Below are 16,809 nucleotides of genomic sequence, written 5' to 3'. Positions count from 1 at the left end.
AATAAGTAATTAGAATAAAGTGAAAATAACATAGTCTAAGAGGACAATTGATATCCATGTCTCCGATTCATTCGCTATTTGTAAATAGACAAAAGTTCCTATTAAATGTCTAGGAAGTGGTGATGAATCAAATCAAATTCGGGTAGTACTCCACTATATTCGTTAACCATTCGTCTATCCACTTACCTGTTTAATATATTTTTTATACAAAAGTTTAATAAAAAATATTAAATATTACAAACAATAATTGTTACTGTAAATTAATTTTTTCAACCGTGTTTTTTTTTAATATAAGATCATTTTTGTTGTTGAAAATAAGTATGTACTTCCTCCATTTTTTTTATTGCATCATTTTCTTTATTAGGAAGTTGATTAATCATTTCATTTCCTTATATGGTACTATTTTACATGTTTTTTTGGTGTGTTCATACACCAAATATCCATACACATACGATTTGAGAACAATTAACGTTGCTACTGATGGTATACTTCATTAATTCGATCTAATTTGATGAATGTCTTCAGCAATCGAGCTCATTCCCTTCGCTTATTGGGCCCAAACCAGTGTTACGTTAAAAGGGGGAATTCAAGTTTAGAAAAAAAAAATCTTATTAGGCTTACCCTTTCCAAATCAGTGCGAAAAAATATCAGATAGATTACGATTCTTCCTGCTACGCTCGTCCACCCTTTCAATCAAGATTGAACCTCACTTCAATTGTTTGGCTTGCTGACCCAATTATATTGACGGATGAGACATTTTCTCGAAAACTCACCCTTAAACACATTTGGTATTTACTATTGTTGTCTATCCTTTTATCTCTTTCTTTTGTGAACGATCATGAATCTACAATTCTTCAAAAATAATTTACATTTGTACATTATAATCAATCTTAACTTCCAAGAAAAACTATTGTCCATATATATAGGATTAGGTAATTTTATTCTTTTTGTAGCATTAAACTAAAATCGTTATCTTAAACAACTAATTTACGTAGCGGTGTTACTGGGTATATGTGTAAACCAAATGATTGTTTTGAACCCCTCACTAAAAATCCCAGGGTGCATACACAAGAGACAGATTTCCTTTGACACGACACACCTATCTCTTTCCTTCCAATTTTTTCCCTAGTAAAATTGACCAACTACTTCCTCTGTTCCCTTATATTTGCAACATTTTTTTTTTCTATTCGCATACTCTACTTCTTTTATCTTTGATGATTTATACTTAAGGAAAAACATATTTTAACACCCTAATAATTCTCACTTTTACAAAACTATTTTCTTGAATAAATTAAGGGAATTACTAAAGTATTACCGCCACCATGATAATCATTAAGGCTTGTATCATAATTTTGCAGTGAAACTAACTATAATAACTAACTTTGAAAAGTCAACTTTTAAATAAAATCCTACAATTTAGAACCATTAAGGCCTAAAAAAACATGCAAATCAAATTATTAAAAACCATTTAAATAATTCAAGTTGAATTAAAAGAAATTCGAAGCATTGAATTAACACCTATCACCCCAACCTAAATGGTGAATGCCAACCTGCAATGCATGTTTCTTCCTTTATGACACTTTTTGACTACTCATGATAATTATAAAGTGTAAAATATGGGTCGTCATACGGTCAATAAGGAATATATCGTGACCAAACAAACAATAAACCCCGTTCATTGCTAGAGTATATATACCCCGTTTATATATATACCTAGAGTATTGAAAATATGGGGGAAGTACATGATAGCAACTCATGTCTTCCGTTGTGTTTCATGACGTTGTACCATTTATTCAAGCTAGTTACTAATACGCCTTAATTCTGTCACGGATACGTGACATAGATATCTCATAATTGGATAGCTCCCATACTATTCCCCTACGGACACCAGTAGACAAGAAACCTCGTTCATTGCTGAATCCATTCAAGGAATTTATATTCCAATAGTAAAATATATACATATATATATATATATATATATATATATACTAGCAAAGGATACGTGCGTTGGCATGACCGTAATAAACAACAAATATAAGGGGTAAAGTAGGTTATAAAAAATTACGCAAAGGAGAAGCCGATGTAAGAAAATGGTAGTGTTTCGGCTTTTTAATATAAGTAAGGATATATATATATATATATATATATATATATATATATATATATATATATATATATATATATGTTAATATGTTCCATGATTTTTATTGCTTATTATATTTCTTACTTAACTTAATGACTCAATTTATAACAAGCATACAACAAATTTTTCCTTTTTAATCTTTCTCTTTTTCTTAGTGGAAAAAGATCTAGGTTGCCACTTAAGTTCCTTGCCTAGTTAGTACAACCTGATTATGAGCAAGTTGACTATTTCTAGCTTTATGCCTATTGGCATTCAACTTCTATCTCAACTGAAGATCACATGAGGAGTCAATTATTCTTTTTACATTAAGTATTAAATAACACTACATGTAAATAAATCCTTCTTTAACTTATCATGAATTAACAAATTAAGTAATTCAAACCACGTGTTTGCATAATGAAATGATGCAAACATGCACTATTAGATGTGACATATTAAAACATGAATCACAATACTTCTCCTTAAAATCAAGTAATCACCACATCAAGCCTATGGCATGATACTACAAGATTAAGTAACTTTTTATGCATGATACTATATACATAAACACTTATCTAACATGTACGTACCTTGAGTACGTTCTCATAGGTGTCACTTTACCCAATAGGTCACTTAATCAAAGCTTCCTCCTATTGCAAATAGTAAAACATAATTACAATTTGCTTAACATAATTTTACATCAACTATTGTAACTTTATAACCTCCTTAATAAATATGAAATTTTCTAATTTTCCCCTAATTAATAACCATGCAAAAACCCTAAGTTAGAACATGCATGAATTATTAAAACCCTATATTTTCAGGTCTTAAAACATGCATAAACCTTATTTTTAATAAATCTAAATTTTATGCATGAAAACAATTTAATTTGATCAATGTAATTAATAACATATCCTATCCTATGAAGTATAAAAAAGCCCCTTCATCCCTGATGTTTGCGTAATTTTTGTTCCTTTTATACCATGCCGGTAGCTCCTTTTTACAAGCCAAAAACAATATTGTTGTTTTATTATATTTTGCATGTATGGTCCTTTGACACGTGCCAGATTTCCTTAATATTGACTGTTGGGCTTCTTGAGACTATCCACTTCATTCTTCCTTCTCAGGCTCTAATTCGTTTATCCTTAAAAAAAAAGAGGATTCATTGCTGCAAATTCAGATATCAGTTTTTTTTTTTTCTCTTGATGAAATCCCAATCGCACATAATTCCCCAATTCAACTTAATACAATTTTCTATTATTTTATTCCATTTTTCTCAATTCAATTGAATTCTTATGTAATTTTGTTTCATTTTACATGGAAAATGATGTTTGCAGGTTTATTCCCTACTTCCTTTGGTGTCTGATTTGCGGGTTTCGATTTATACGCTTCTTTTACAAAAATCCAAAAGTCGGGTTTATTGTTAACTCCTATTCTCTGGTTTTTTCGATGATCCATACTATTATTAGATTATAAATGGTCTTCAATTTGTTCATATAAATACATACATGCATGCTTGTATTTTTCCTGATTCTTTCCAATTTAATTGTATTGATCAATATTGTAGGCGTAGTGTGCATTTTCTGATTGAATAGTTAGATTCTATCAATTTTTGGGCGATTAATTGAATCGAGAAATACTATAGCAAGATATATAGTCTTACTAATTTATTTGACTCTTCTCTTTTTATTAAATTTCACTTGACTTTTTGGATATGAAGAAGGTTCAGTAATTCTTATTTGCCACTGCAACTGGCATATTACATGATTCAACAAGCAAAAGAGAGTAAAAGAAGTTACGTTCATGTTGATAATAAATATTAGTAATTGTAATTATAAGGCAAATTTGTCCAAAACTACCTTATAAATTTAATTATTTGTAAAAAACTACCTTATAAAAAAAATGTTGCAATTAACTACCTTATAAAAAATTTATGTTGTAAGAAACTACATTTTCCCGAATTACGAACGTTTCATCGAAATTCCGGGATTGACTTTACCATATATATGTCACGTGCCATTTAATTACGTCTTTCCCGTTAGATGTCGCGTAATATGCACCTAGTAAAATTAACGTCGTAATTTTGAATTAATGCTCATAATCTAGCCAAAGGTAGTATCTAACAACATAACATTTTTATAAGGTAGTTTATTACAACATTTTTTTTATAAGGTAGTTTTTCGCAAAAATCATATTTTATAAGGTAGTTTTTGACAAATTTGCCTAATTATAATTGCAATTTGAATAATGAAAGTATGAAAACAGGAATTAATAATTGGATTAATTACCTAAAAGTAGATCGATTAGTGATAATAATGATAGCTTATGTAAATAATCTATAATCGTATATATTATTTTGTGAATATCATAGAAAAATATCTACGATTACACTAAATTATTTACATAATCAACCAAATAATAACGAATATGAGAACTTGAGAAGCATGATAATGCATATAGGGATCTGCTGGAAACTTCTGTTGGAGTTATAAAAGTATGTTACAATAGCTTTGAACATGTAGTACTATCACTTTAGGAAAAAAATTCATTATTTTTTATTAGTGAGTAAAAAAAGAGAGGAGATCACAAATCTTCTTTTGGTTAAGCCAGAGGACAATAGGGGGATAATAAACCTGATGCAGTTTGTTGTTAGTTGAACCATCAACCATGTGAATCCGATAGATCTAAAATCGTAATATACATGGTTTATTAAAAAAAATTGCTTTTATGATTAAAATTATTAAAATTGTAATGTACATGCATCGATATTTTGTATCGTATACATATATATATTTTGTTCAATTACCCGTAGAGTGATGAGTATCAAGATCGTAGCAGTGTTTATAATCCATGTAAATAAGTATTATTACTCATTTATACGTACGCATGTTTTTACTGGTTGTTCCGGGGTTGAAACGATGGAAGGAGCGTCCTTGATATCTTGAGTTCCGGTCACGTACGGTGCCTGCAAGATGAACTCCGGGCCAAGGGGGGGTCCCCGAGGCGGAGCCTCCGACGCTCAAGTCAGTACAATTGATGTATAAAATGAGGTGTTTTTGGGAGAGAGAGAGTAGGGTGGCTTCTCTAGGGTTAGAGAATGACCCCTTTTACCTTGCCCTTTGAGGGGTATATATAGTGCCTTGTTGGGCCTTTGAGGCCTTGTAAGTGATATTGGGCTTGAGTGGGTTTTATTGGCTTTTGGGTTAAAATGGTGAGCCCATTTTAACACCCCAACAAATGCCCCCCAGACCCAATTCTATTTAAAAAATGGGTTGGGTTTTGATTTTGATCACTTCCAAGTAAAAGTCAATTTCAGCTCGGAATCTTAACCTCGGCTCGGATTGTAACATCGGTTCGAGTTGTAATCTCGGCTCGGATTTTACCTTCGGATTTTTACCTTCGGCTCGGTTTTATCCTTCGGATTTTTACCTCCGGATTTTACCTTCGGCTCGGTTTTATCCTTCGGATTTTATCTTCGGCTCGGTTTTATCCTTCGGATTTTACCTTCGGCTCGGATTGTAACATCGATTCGAGTTGTAATCTCGGAGCGATTTTTAACCTCGTTCTTCAAATCCGGAGATCTGTTTAAGAACGTGCTTCTAAAATCGGCTCGGATTGTAACATCGGTTCGAGTTGTAATCTCGGAGCGGCCTTTTACCTCGGCTCGGATTGTAACATCGATTCGAGTTGTAATCTCGGAGCGATTTTTAACCTCGTTCTTCAAATCCGGAGATCTGTTTAAGAACGTGCTTCTAAAATCGGCTCGGATTGTAACATCGGTTCGAGTTGTAATCTCGGAGCGGCTTTTTACCTCGGCTCGGATTGTAACATCGGTTCGAGTTGTAATCTCGGAGCGGCTTTTTGCCTCGGCTCGGATTGTAACATCGATTCGAGTTGTAATCTCGGAGCGATTTTTAACCTCGTTCTTCAAATCCGGAGATCTGTTTAAGAACGTGCTTCTAAAATCGGCTCGGATTGTAACATCGGTTCGAGTTGTAATCTCGGAGCGGCTTTTTAGTCTTCTTTCAAATCCGTAGACTTGTTCGGAGACTTGCTACACAATTTTGATCTTCATTATTTGATGTATTTATGTTTGTCAAACATGAATTTATAATTCGTTTTGAACATGATGAACAATTTGAGGTGTATGCTCTTGCAAAATGACTTATTGTTAGACAATGTCTGTCAAATTAAGTTTCCAAGAATATTAGCATTTTACCAAATTTATCAAGTCAAATAAATTATATATGCTGACAAAATATGAAGTACAAAATTTAAATAAATGGAGGACTTAGCTTTGGGCTGACTGCAAGGTGGGTTATATTAACTGGATGTTTGAGTTTCGAGGACTAGGACAAAGCATCCGGGGTCCTGGAATTAGTTGAGCTTGTGCTCTGCTCGGTCCATTTTGTATACCCGATGCAGGTGTTTGATAATGTGGCCATGTGAAAGCATTTGGACACGTCGTATGCCAACCCATGAGCTTCTGGCCGAATTTGTTTTGAGACCCTTCTTTCTACGGGCCCACGCAACCATAGTAAAGCAAAGAGGAGCCAACTTGTCTCTCAAATAAAGAGCAACTTGTTTCTCAAATAAAGGGAAATCAACTTAGTTCATATGGCATAAGAACGAGAATCCAACTCAGAATCTCAAATTCATATTACTAAGCTTGGTAAAGATGATTGATGTTGCTGTTTCAGCTATGAGCTTCGGCCATGAGTTTCAGCTATGAGCTTCGGCTCTGCTCTTCACTAGCTTCTTCGGCAAGAACCTTGGGAGGTGGCTATGCTCGGTCTTGAGCTCCACCGATGAGCTTCGGGAGCTACTTAGTTAGGTCCTCGGGTCGAACTTCGGGAGACGAGCTATGGCTTGATACCACATTCAACTCTGATGTTGGAGATAACCCTGCTTTCGGCAACTCTGCTTTCGGCTCCGATGTTGGTGACATGAATCTCTGAGCACTGAACTTGGCTCGGAGCTTCGGCACAAAGCTCGGCTTGGAGCTGTTGTGCTCGGCACTTCCCTCCGGCATTGAGTTTGGCAGCAAACTCGATTCTGGGCTTTGGGACTTTGCCTTGATTTTGAGTTTCTCGATTGCAGTAATGATCATTTCCTCATTTGTGAGCTGAGTTTCTTTTCAATATTGTCCACAAATATTGAGTTAGCTTGCTGCTCGGTCATCCCTAGCAAATGAGCTTCGGAACTGTCTGAACTGAGTTTTGGTGCTGAGCTAGGGAGCTGCTTGAAGGAAATAATGCCCTTGGTCCAAGTATGCATTCTATGTTAAGTCTAATAAATGCGGTTCAGTATTAATTAACAAGTTAATAATTCAGTGAGATCAAGTGAGCTGAATGCCTAGCTAGAGGCCGCTTCAGTTCAAGTGGAATTAATGATATTAATCCACAGCTTACTCTTGACTGAACCCGTAGGGTCACACAAATAGTACGTAAACGGATCAAGTATTTAATGGCATTAAATACTCCATCTATGAATATTCGGAACCGACGGATCTTGGTTTCAGTGGGAGCTAAGATCGTCACAGGCAAGAAATGAATACTCCGGAAACGATGATATTGCCGGAAACGGAAATATGGATCGTATCGGAAATATAAATATTATCCAAGTCGTAGATGTTGCCGGAAACGGAAACATGGTACGTATCGGAAAATATTATCGGAAATGGAAATATTGCCAGAATCGGAAATATTGCCGGAAACGGAAATATTGTCAGAATCGGAAATATTACCGGAATCGGAAAATAATTCCGGAAACGGAAATATTAAATATTTGTTCGAAACGGAAATTAATTCCGGAATCGGAAATATTAAATATTGTTCGTATCGGAAATGAATTCCGGAATCGGAAAATTTAATCGGAAGCGCATCGTACGAATAAGCATCGGACGAGGCCTGCCGGACGAGGCCCAGCACGAAGCCAGGCCATCGCCCAGCAAGCCAAGCGCGCCGCACAAACAGCCACGCCAGGCCCAGCAGGCTGCGCAGCGCGCACAACGCGCGCAGCACGCGCAGCGCGCAGCGCGCGCGGGCGCTGCGTGGGCTGCTGCTCGCGCGCACGCATGGGGCCCATCGTGGCAGCCGTGCGTGTGTGTGCAAGTGTTTGTGTTCGTGCACGTTTCCTAAAACATGCAGAGTTCGGTTAATGATTAAATTCCTAATTCTATTTGATAAATTAATTAAATTAGAGTTCTTGTAGGATTCTAGGTTTAATTAATTTGTATCTGAATAGGATTTCGATTCCCTTTCCATACCCCTATAAATATGAGGCTAGGGCTCACAATTTATAACGAGTTTCAAAGTATTCAAAAGTGAGTTTTTTGAGAGAAAATTAAAACACACATCTTGCTCATAAAGTGCCGAAATTTTCTAGTACCTTAAGGGCGATTCTAGTTGGTCAATCTTAAGGCGGATCCGGACGTGCTGTGGACTATCTACGGAGGGACGACACTTGGAGTCCTAAAGACTTGTTCTTGTTCGGTTCGGGCGCAGCTAGGGAGGGCACGCAACAAAGAGTATGCATCTAAATTATGCTATATGATTATGTGTAAATAATATGTTGTCCTGGGTTAATGGTTGTTTCCGCATGATCTATGTAATGTCATATGTATCATAACCTAACACTGCTGACCATGGCAGTAACTTTCAGGTACTGAGTTTAGCCTCGGGGGCGAGGGCTCGGACCGTGGCTCCACTTTCGGATGAGTTAACCTCGGCGGGTCAACTTCGGATCCCTGAGTACTTGCCTCGTGTGAGTTAACCTCGGAAGCTATGCTCGGCATTGACCTCGGTACTGAGTTTGGACCTCGGGAAGCTCTTCGGGAGGTCACCTCGGGGTACCTTTGGCTAGTCTTTGAGGTATTTTGTCAAACACCTTGTGGGCGTCAACTAAAGTTGTAGTCATGAAGTTTATTTTGTAGTAGCTTTCACGACCAAGTTGATTATTATGAACTCAACTATGAGGTCTGCCAAACAACAGCGTATCAATGACAAATAATATACATGTACCAGTTTTCTATCAAACTAAATTAGTCATGATAAAAGAAAGTACGATGATTTCATAAATATCACATTAATTTATGGAGAGACTTAGCTTGGACTTTGGAGACTTAGCTTCGAGAGTCATGACTGAACTTCGGGAAACTTTAGTCAGCTTGACACCATGCTCGGATTTTGGCTCGGAGTTGGTATCTTCGGCTCCGAGGTTGGAGATGTTGCTGGAGTAGTCAATTTAACTACGAGAAGTCTGCTCTTTCTCACGAACTCGATCTGGTTCGAAGGTATGTCTCAACGTAGTTGGTGACTTTTTCCTTTTGCCCAGCTTTTGAGTTTCTGAGTTGTAGTAGTACTCGATGTTCCTGCTTCAAGATTTAATGCTCCCTTACAATAATCCAAGATGAGAATTTGTTGCGGGCCAGCAAATTAATGAGCTCTTAGCATTAAGAGTTATGGCTCATTCTATTTTTGTGGGCCTTGCCTCTGCATCTAATTGCAAAGATTATTGAATTGTAGAACACAAGTAGAATGGTAGGTGATAGGTAGCCCACGCATGCATCTACTCTGCTTATTGATGCTCTTTTGCTGCTTATTATTTGTTTATGTAAACCCCAAATAAGCTTTCCACCACTATCTAATTTGATAACCCGATCTGTTCACAGGCAGTAGCTTTTGGTCGGTTATTTCAGATTTCCGGCCATTTTTGTGGTTGAACTCGGTGGTTATGAGAAGTGGATTTTTTTTGTGTGGTTGAACACAGTGGCCATGGAAGAGTGGATCTTCGTGGGTTTTGTATTCTGTCCCCACAGACGGCGCCAAATTGTTCCGGGGTTGAAACGATGGAAGGAGCGTCCTTGATATCTTGAGTTCCGGTCACGTACGGTGCCTGCAAGATGAACTCCGGGCCAAGGGGGGGGTCCCCGAGGGGGAGCCTCCGACGCTCAAGTCAGTACAATTGATGTATAAAATGAGGTGTTTAGGGGAGAGAGAGAGTAGGGTGGCTTCTCTAGGGTTAGAGAATGACCCCTTTTACCTTGCCCTTTGAGGGGTATATATAGTGCCTTGTTGGGCCTTTGAGGCCTTGTAAGTGATATTTGGCTTGAGTGGGTTTTATTGGCTTTTAAGTTAAAATGGTGAGCCCATTTTAACACCCCAACACTGGTTAATATCAACCCAACGTTTTGCTCTTACAAGATGGTCAACTTTACATAATTTTATTTTTTGGAATTGTGTTTCAGGTGTGAACATATATTAAAATGATCAAGAGTTGAGTACGTACTCCTATTTAATTTGTTAGAGGAATTCTTGTAAACTTTTTCATCTAATGTGTTATCTTTTTAGCAAAATGTTTGTCCAAACACTACTTTTCCGTGTATTTGGCCAAGAACATGTACATATTTGACTTGCAAATAGGAATAATACTCTTTGTCAATGTAAACAACAATTTTATGTTAAATTACCATTTTTTTTGGGTGTGAATGAGCCACAAGGGCAGGGATGAGAATCGATCCCAAGATGACATGGAACCGGGATGGAAGCTCTAACCAATTGAGTTTAATTTAAAAATTATAGTTACTTAGCCGACACGTGCAACACACGTGTTTTTAACTAGTTAAAAAATCCTAAAAGTTACTTATAATCCAACAATAATAAGATATTTATTTAACTTTTTCATTTTTACATCCCCATATAAAAAGGAAATATACTAAAAGTTGCTTATAATCCAACAATAATAAGATCACAAGGCAAAATTTACGCATTTTAACAATTACATGATGTGCTACTTTCCAACAAATATCTACTAAATAATCATCCAAATCCAATTCAATTAATCATGAGCCACAAATTCAACTTCCACCCCTCCTTAAAATCCTCTATAAATAACTTTTTTTTTCTTTTGACATTCAGGAAAATCCTCTATAAATAACACTCACCCCAAAAATCCCCCCAAAACCATCAACCAAAAAGTGCAAAAAATAAAATCTAACATTAATAAATTCTCCAACCCCAAAATTTAAGAAACTAACTAACATAACAACAATTTATGGCTAGCTCAGCTGCAGTTGTGATCAAGTTAGCTTGCACAACCACGTTATTGTTGTTGTGCATGGTGCTAACTACACCACCACAACAAGCTGAGGCCGCCATAACTTGCGGCGTTGTTACAAGCAAACTGACCCCTTGTATTAGCTTCCTTAAGGGTGGCCCCGCCCCGGCAGCCGCCTGCTGTAACGGAGTTAGGTTCATTAGAGCCGCCCCACTTGCTGATCGGAGAACTGCGTGTAGCTGCATTGTAGATCTTGCTAAGTCTTTGTCAGGGATTAATTATGGGAAGGCGTTTTCTTTACCTGGAAAGTGTGGTGTTAGTATTCCCTTCGCCCTTAGCTGCAGCACGTATGTTGTTTATCTATTTTCCCTCGTTCGATCACTTCGCCTAAATTCTTTATTTATTTTCATACTATGGAATTGTACGTGTTTATGCATGCGTGACATTTTGTATGAAAAAATGAAAAGATGGTAACTTCCCAGATAAATGAATGTATTTTGGGTGACGACAAAGGCCGCAAGTAAATGTTGTCGCAATCTTACGTGTCTGGGTTTAATTGGTACGTATAGACGCCACGTAGGCTATGTGTCATCATAATATTTTTACTACTCCCTCCGTCCCAGATTAGTTATTACACTTACCTTTGCACAAAGTTTTAGGTGATAAGTGGTTGTTTGATTATCAATTATTATTTTATTGAAAAAGTAGATGTGGTAGGAGTTAGTGGGGTATTTTTTTAATTGAATGAGATAGGGTGTGGGGACAAAAAAAATTAGTGGGAGGAGAGAGACAATATAATAACTGCGGGGTCATTCCTAATTTAGAAGTGTAACAACTAATCTGGGACGGACGAAAAAGAAAAGTATAAAAATTAATCTAGGACGGATGGAATATGATATTGTTCAAACTCTACCTTCTAGATTATTTTAGAACTCTAGAGGATCCAAAACCAATATTTTTAATATGAAAATATGTAAATAAGGTAGTCGATACAAAGAAGGAAACATATTAGAATATTAAGACTTTTCTACCTTTTTTTTGAAACATGCATAATAAGTTATATAAATTAAATATTTTTTTCCAATGTCAAATCATCACACATAAGCATGCCATGTCATCATTGTGACACGGCTTAAATTGCGACCTTTATCATTTTCGTAAAAAACTTCCAATGATGGGTGATTTTTAGAGGTGATTAAAATTCGGGTTGCGTTTTAACACAAAAACTCATCCCAAATCCATAATTTTGGTGCGGGACTTTGGGTCGAAATGACTTTTTCGGGTCGGGCTTGGGCTTTGGTTTAAAAGTACATACTTGAATTGAGGCTACCCAAATACCTATTTTTCGGAACAGGTTGGGCCAGTGGGTTAGGCTGTAATTAATCTGCATGTCTCGTGAATTTTGTTTTTACATTTAAACAAATTTGATACAGAAGGGTATGATTGAAACTTTTAAAAGGGGACATCCAGTCATCAAGAGTACGGTTAACTTATACGGAGTACAATAGAGATTTGCCTGTAAAGACCAAACTTCATAATTTTAAAATGTTGTGTGAAAATAAATGTGTTAGATTGTGTAAACTCCGTAGATTAGAATGCATGTTGTGCTAGATTGGGTGAACTCTGTTGAATTTGTGAGTGAAGGAGGAAAGAAGAAGAATAGAGGAAGGAGATAAGTGCTACGCCATTATTGAGCTTGAGAGCTCGTGGCTTTTGAGAGAGGAAACCAGAGACTACATTTTTATTAATTGTGTTACTAATTGAGATAGTACAAATCTAGAGTATTTATACTAAGTAACAAACTAATTACAAGCTAATGTTCTATACTATGTTATATACTCCAATACCCCCCCTCAAACTGGAGATGGTGTAAACATCTTCAGTTTGAAAGCTTCAAAACAGACTCTTTCATTAACTTTGCACCAAGAAGTCCTCATGAACAAGCATAGATGTTGGCTACTGCTGTTGTACCAACTACTCAGACCAAACTGCAGTGTCCAATATTGTTTTGAAGAAATGAGCTCCCTGAAGTTCTGAACACTGCTAACCTTTGTGTTTCTTCAACACTTAGCATCTGAAAATTGTCATGTGAATCCATGGTTGTTTCCTTACCATGACCAGCAACTGACTGATGAGAACACCACCAGAATACTTCATACAAATGGAACTACCAATCAGAATGATGTGGTTGAACCAACCACCATGAATCAGCTTCCTGCTGTCCAAAATACTCCATTGATCATCAACCAATCACACATACATTGATGAGCTTATATCAAACTGCAACGTCCAATATTGCCTTGAAGAAAATGAGCCTCAATGGGTCTCATCAAAAGAATGATCACAATGGATCAATGAAAACTGACCTCTTTGGGTCTCAAAACTGACCTCTTTGGGTCTCAAAATTGACCTGATTTTACAGGTTTTGATTCTCCAGATCTGTTGCTGGGAAAAATTAACAAAATTGACCTGATTATACAGGTACTGATTCTCCAGATCTGTTGCTGGGAAAAAAAAAATGTTGAATCGTGCCAACATTCAAAAGAAAAAGAAAACCCAAAAAATGGCAACAAAGCATGCCAACAATCAACAATCAACCTTCATTATCTGCAGGATCAGTCCTGCATAAGAACAACCATTTCGGAGAAAAGTATCCTCCTCCTTTATTTACCCCACTACACAGCAAAAGTATGCTTTGCAGAACTTCTGTTCCTGCATAAGCTTGAGTATAACTGCGGCAGCATCTTCGTTTATGAAACTAAACCTTCGTACACAAGCTGACTTCGCACAACAATATCCCCAACTTCAGCAGGGTTTACATTAACAAGCAACCTGCAGCATCATCCAACAATACTCTTCTTATCCCTCCTCAATTTATTCGCCTTTTCTTTGACAAACTCCTCCATTGCCCTTAAAACATCTCACTAATACTCTCATCAGAAGGCGTAGCAGCAAACTCTACACCCTTACACCAAGAATAGAACTCAGCAAGATCATCAAATCGCTTTGCAACAGTAGCCCAAGTCCCATAAGTCTTAACAGAATTAAGATACTCCATCTCCCAGAAGCAATCAGACAAGAGCGAAAAACCCCCCACATACATCATCATACAGAACAATATTGTCCTCAATCACAGGAGTAAGAGCAAGAACAGGTCGAAAATCCCAGAAATCAGTCAACACACACAGCAATCAAAACAAACGCAAGAAAAATACTCCATTAACGACACTGTGATATTATCTACATTGCACAGGATTATCAAGAACTAGCCAAATTCACTGACTCAAGATCATCCGAGTCAACACCAATCAGAAACGACCAAAAGTCAACCCAAAGCTATCAACTCACAAATCGAAAACTCATAAATCGGAGAATAATTTGGGTAAATCAAACCTTGAAGTAGCAGAATAAGAAGCAGGCAGACGACAGAAGAACAGTCCCCGTCATTAATTTGAGTTTCGGAATTGAAGAACAGCAAAACTTGAAGTATCAGAAGCAGGCGTCGAAGAAGACGACGACGGAAGAGCACGGTCAGAAATTGCAACCAAATCGATCACAGATCAAACCTCCGATCAAAAAGTCCGGTCAATCTTGCGATTAAAAACACCGAAGAACGTAGAATCACAAATTGCTTCAAGAATCTACCAACAATATCAGATTCTTGCAAATATTTCAAAAAATTTCAAGAACCCTAGAATTTGGGGAAAACTCAAGAATCAAAAAATTGTTTAATTCAAGGTTCTAGAGAAGATTTGTGTGCGAATTTAGAAGATATTAGGGCGAATTAAAACCCTAATTCGTTGAATTTTGACCCAATTCGAGCAAAAATTTCGAAGCAGAAAATTTGGGGAAATTTTGACGAATTGGTAATTTGATTCGAACAGAAGTTTAATGCGGAATTGAAGAGCCGGGATCGTTCCCGCTCTGATACCATGTTGAATTTGTGAGTGAAGGAGGAAAGAAGAAGAATAGAGGAAGGAGATAAGTGCTACGCCATTATTGAGCTTGAGAGCTCGTGGCTTTTGAGAGAGGAAACCAGAGACTACATTTTTATTAATTGTGTTACTAATTGAGATAGTACAAATCTAGAGTATTTATACTAAGTAACAAACTAATTACAAGCTAATGTTCTATACTATGTTATATACTCCAATAAACTCTAGCTCTAGATTGAAGTGTATTATGTTAATCGATCATATACGGAGTACGTAGGTGTTACAAGAAATAGACCTAATCGTGTTACAAAATCTAATACAACTAGAATTTACAAATTTTATCCTGAATAATGGTATCCTTCTTCACAACCCCATATTTGTAAGGGGGGGAATTTACACTTATATTTGTCACGGTAGGCCTTTTATGAACATGTATCCAAACTAATACTAAATAGGAACATGTAACATCTAAATCTGACTCAAATAAAATTGGATATCTAACTTAACATGTTTCATGTTTGGTGTGATGGTGTATATCAAAACATGTTTTATGCACCGGTATTGAACCGTTACTGGATAAATAAATTGCACTGACATTTATTTGAATTGTTTTTGTTTCGCAGCATGCAGTAAATCGCGAATGTTGTAGCAAGGAGCTAATAGAAGTGGGCCCAGTCAATCAGCTAGTAAATCTAAAAAGTCAATTAAATTAATCATACTTTGAAACTCTTATTGTTTTCAAAACATAAAAGAGGAGAAAAGGAAAAACGATTGATGAGTGAGATTTATGTCATTTCTAGGGGTAGTTTTTAGGTACTTTTATAGATTACTTTCTTATATTATTATTATATATATTTTTTTAATCAATTTTCCCTTTATTTCTTCCTTTTACACTCCTAATTTTTAAGTTTAATTAGCATATTAGTGGTTTCGTTAGTTTTTTAGGTCTTAGTTTTGTAATTTATTTATTGGAATAATTACTTTTAATAATCCAACCTTTAAGCGATTTTCCAAAATTAATCCAACCTTTCGATTATTATTTAATAATCTAACCTTTGTATCCCATTAACTTTCGTTACACCCAACCAGTCATCAACCCATACAACAGGTAACATGCACACGTGTTATACAACAATTGGCTATAATTTTATTTTTAAAAAATATGTTTTTTTTCTCTTCCTTCCTTGTTCGTCCTCCTTCATTCCTGCCTTTGTAAATTAGTTCTCTGAACTAATGAAAAACTTAGCCCTCATCCCCACTATCTCTCTCAACCAATACCACTACAAATCACGGCCTTCCTCCATCTTTCCACCACCTTCCTTCACCTCACCTACTCACCACCACCGTCGCCCTCATCCCTCCCTAACCCACTATCGCTCTCACTCTCTCTCCTCCAAACCCCTCTTCTCCACCACGAAACCCACCCTTTTACACCTGCCAAATTTTCCTTATAATTTTGGCCTTCATCTTTGAATAAAGATCCAGCCATCAAAAAATTAAAAATATACCCTCTTTAAAAAAAATCTGTTGTTATAATCTTAAACATAATCTCAAATAAATCAATCGATCAAATTTTTGAGCTGAAATCTACTTAGTTCTCCTCCAATCTCACCCGCCAACAGTCTGTAAATCCGTTGTTATAATCTGTAAATTGGGATTGGTGTTAACGGCGGTGGCGGAGTGGTGGGGTGACCC

At 36.5% G+C, this 16,809-nt stretch overlaps 1 protein-coding gene across 1 annotated transcript; it reads left to right on the top strand.

The window, feature by feature from the left end:
• The first annotated feature begins 11,059 nt into the window (after positions 1 to 11,059).
• Positions 11,060 to 16,723, top strand: LOC130462452 (non-specific lipid-transfer protein-like). Its single transcript, XM_056830662.1, has 2 exons — positions 11,060 to 11,526; positions 15,738 to 16,723. Exons 1-2 carry the CDS (start codon positions 11,177 to 11,179, stop codon positions 15,745 to 15,747), a joined length of 360 nt encoding a protein of 119 aa, XP_056686640.1. The 5' UTR covers positions 11,060 to 11,176; the 3' UTR covers positions 15,748 to 16,723.
• The last annotated feature ends 86 nt before the right edge of the window (positions 16,724 to 16,809 follow it).

The sequence above is a fragment of the Spinacia oleracea genome, chromosome 6 (assembly GCF_020520425.1).
Source record: "Spinacia oleracea cultivar Varoflay chromosome 6, BTI_SOV_V1, whole genome shotgun sequence".
Classification (NCBI taxonomy): domain Eukaryota; kingdom Viridiplantae; phylum Streptophyta; class Magnoliopsida; order Caryophyllales; family Amaranthaceae; genus Spinacia; species Spinacia oleracea.
Note: the sequence above shows the minus strand (reverse complement) of the source record. Positions and strands in the feature narration are given on the sequence as shown.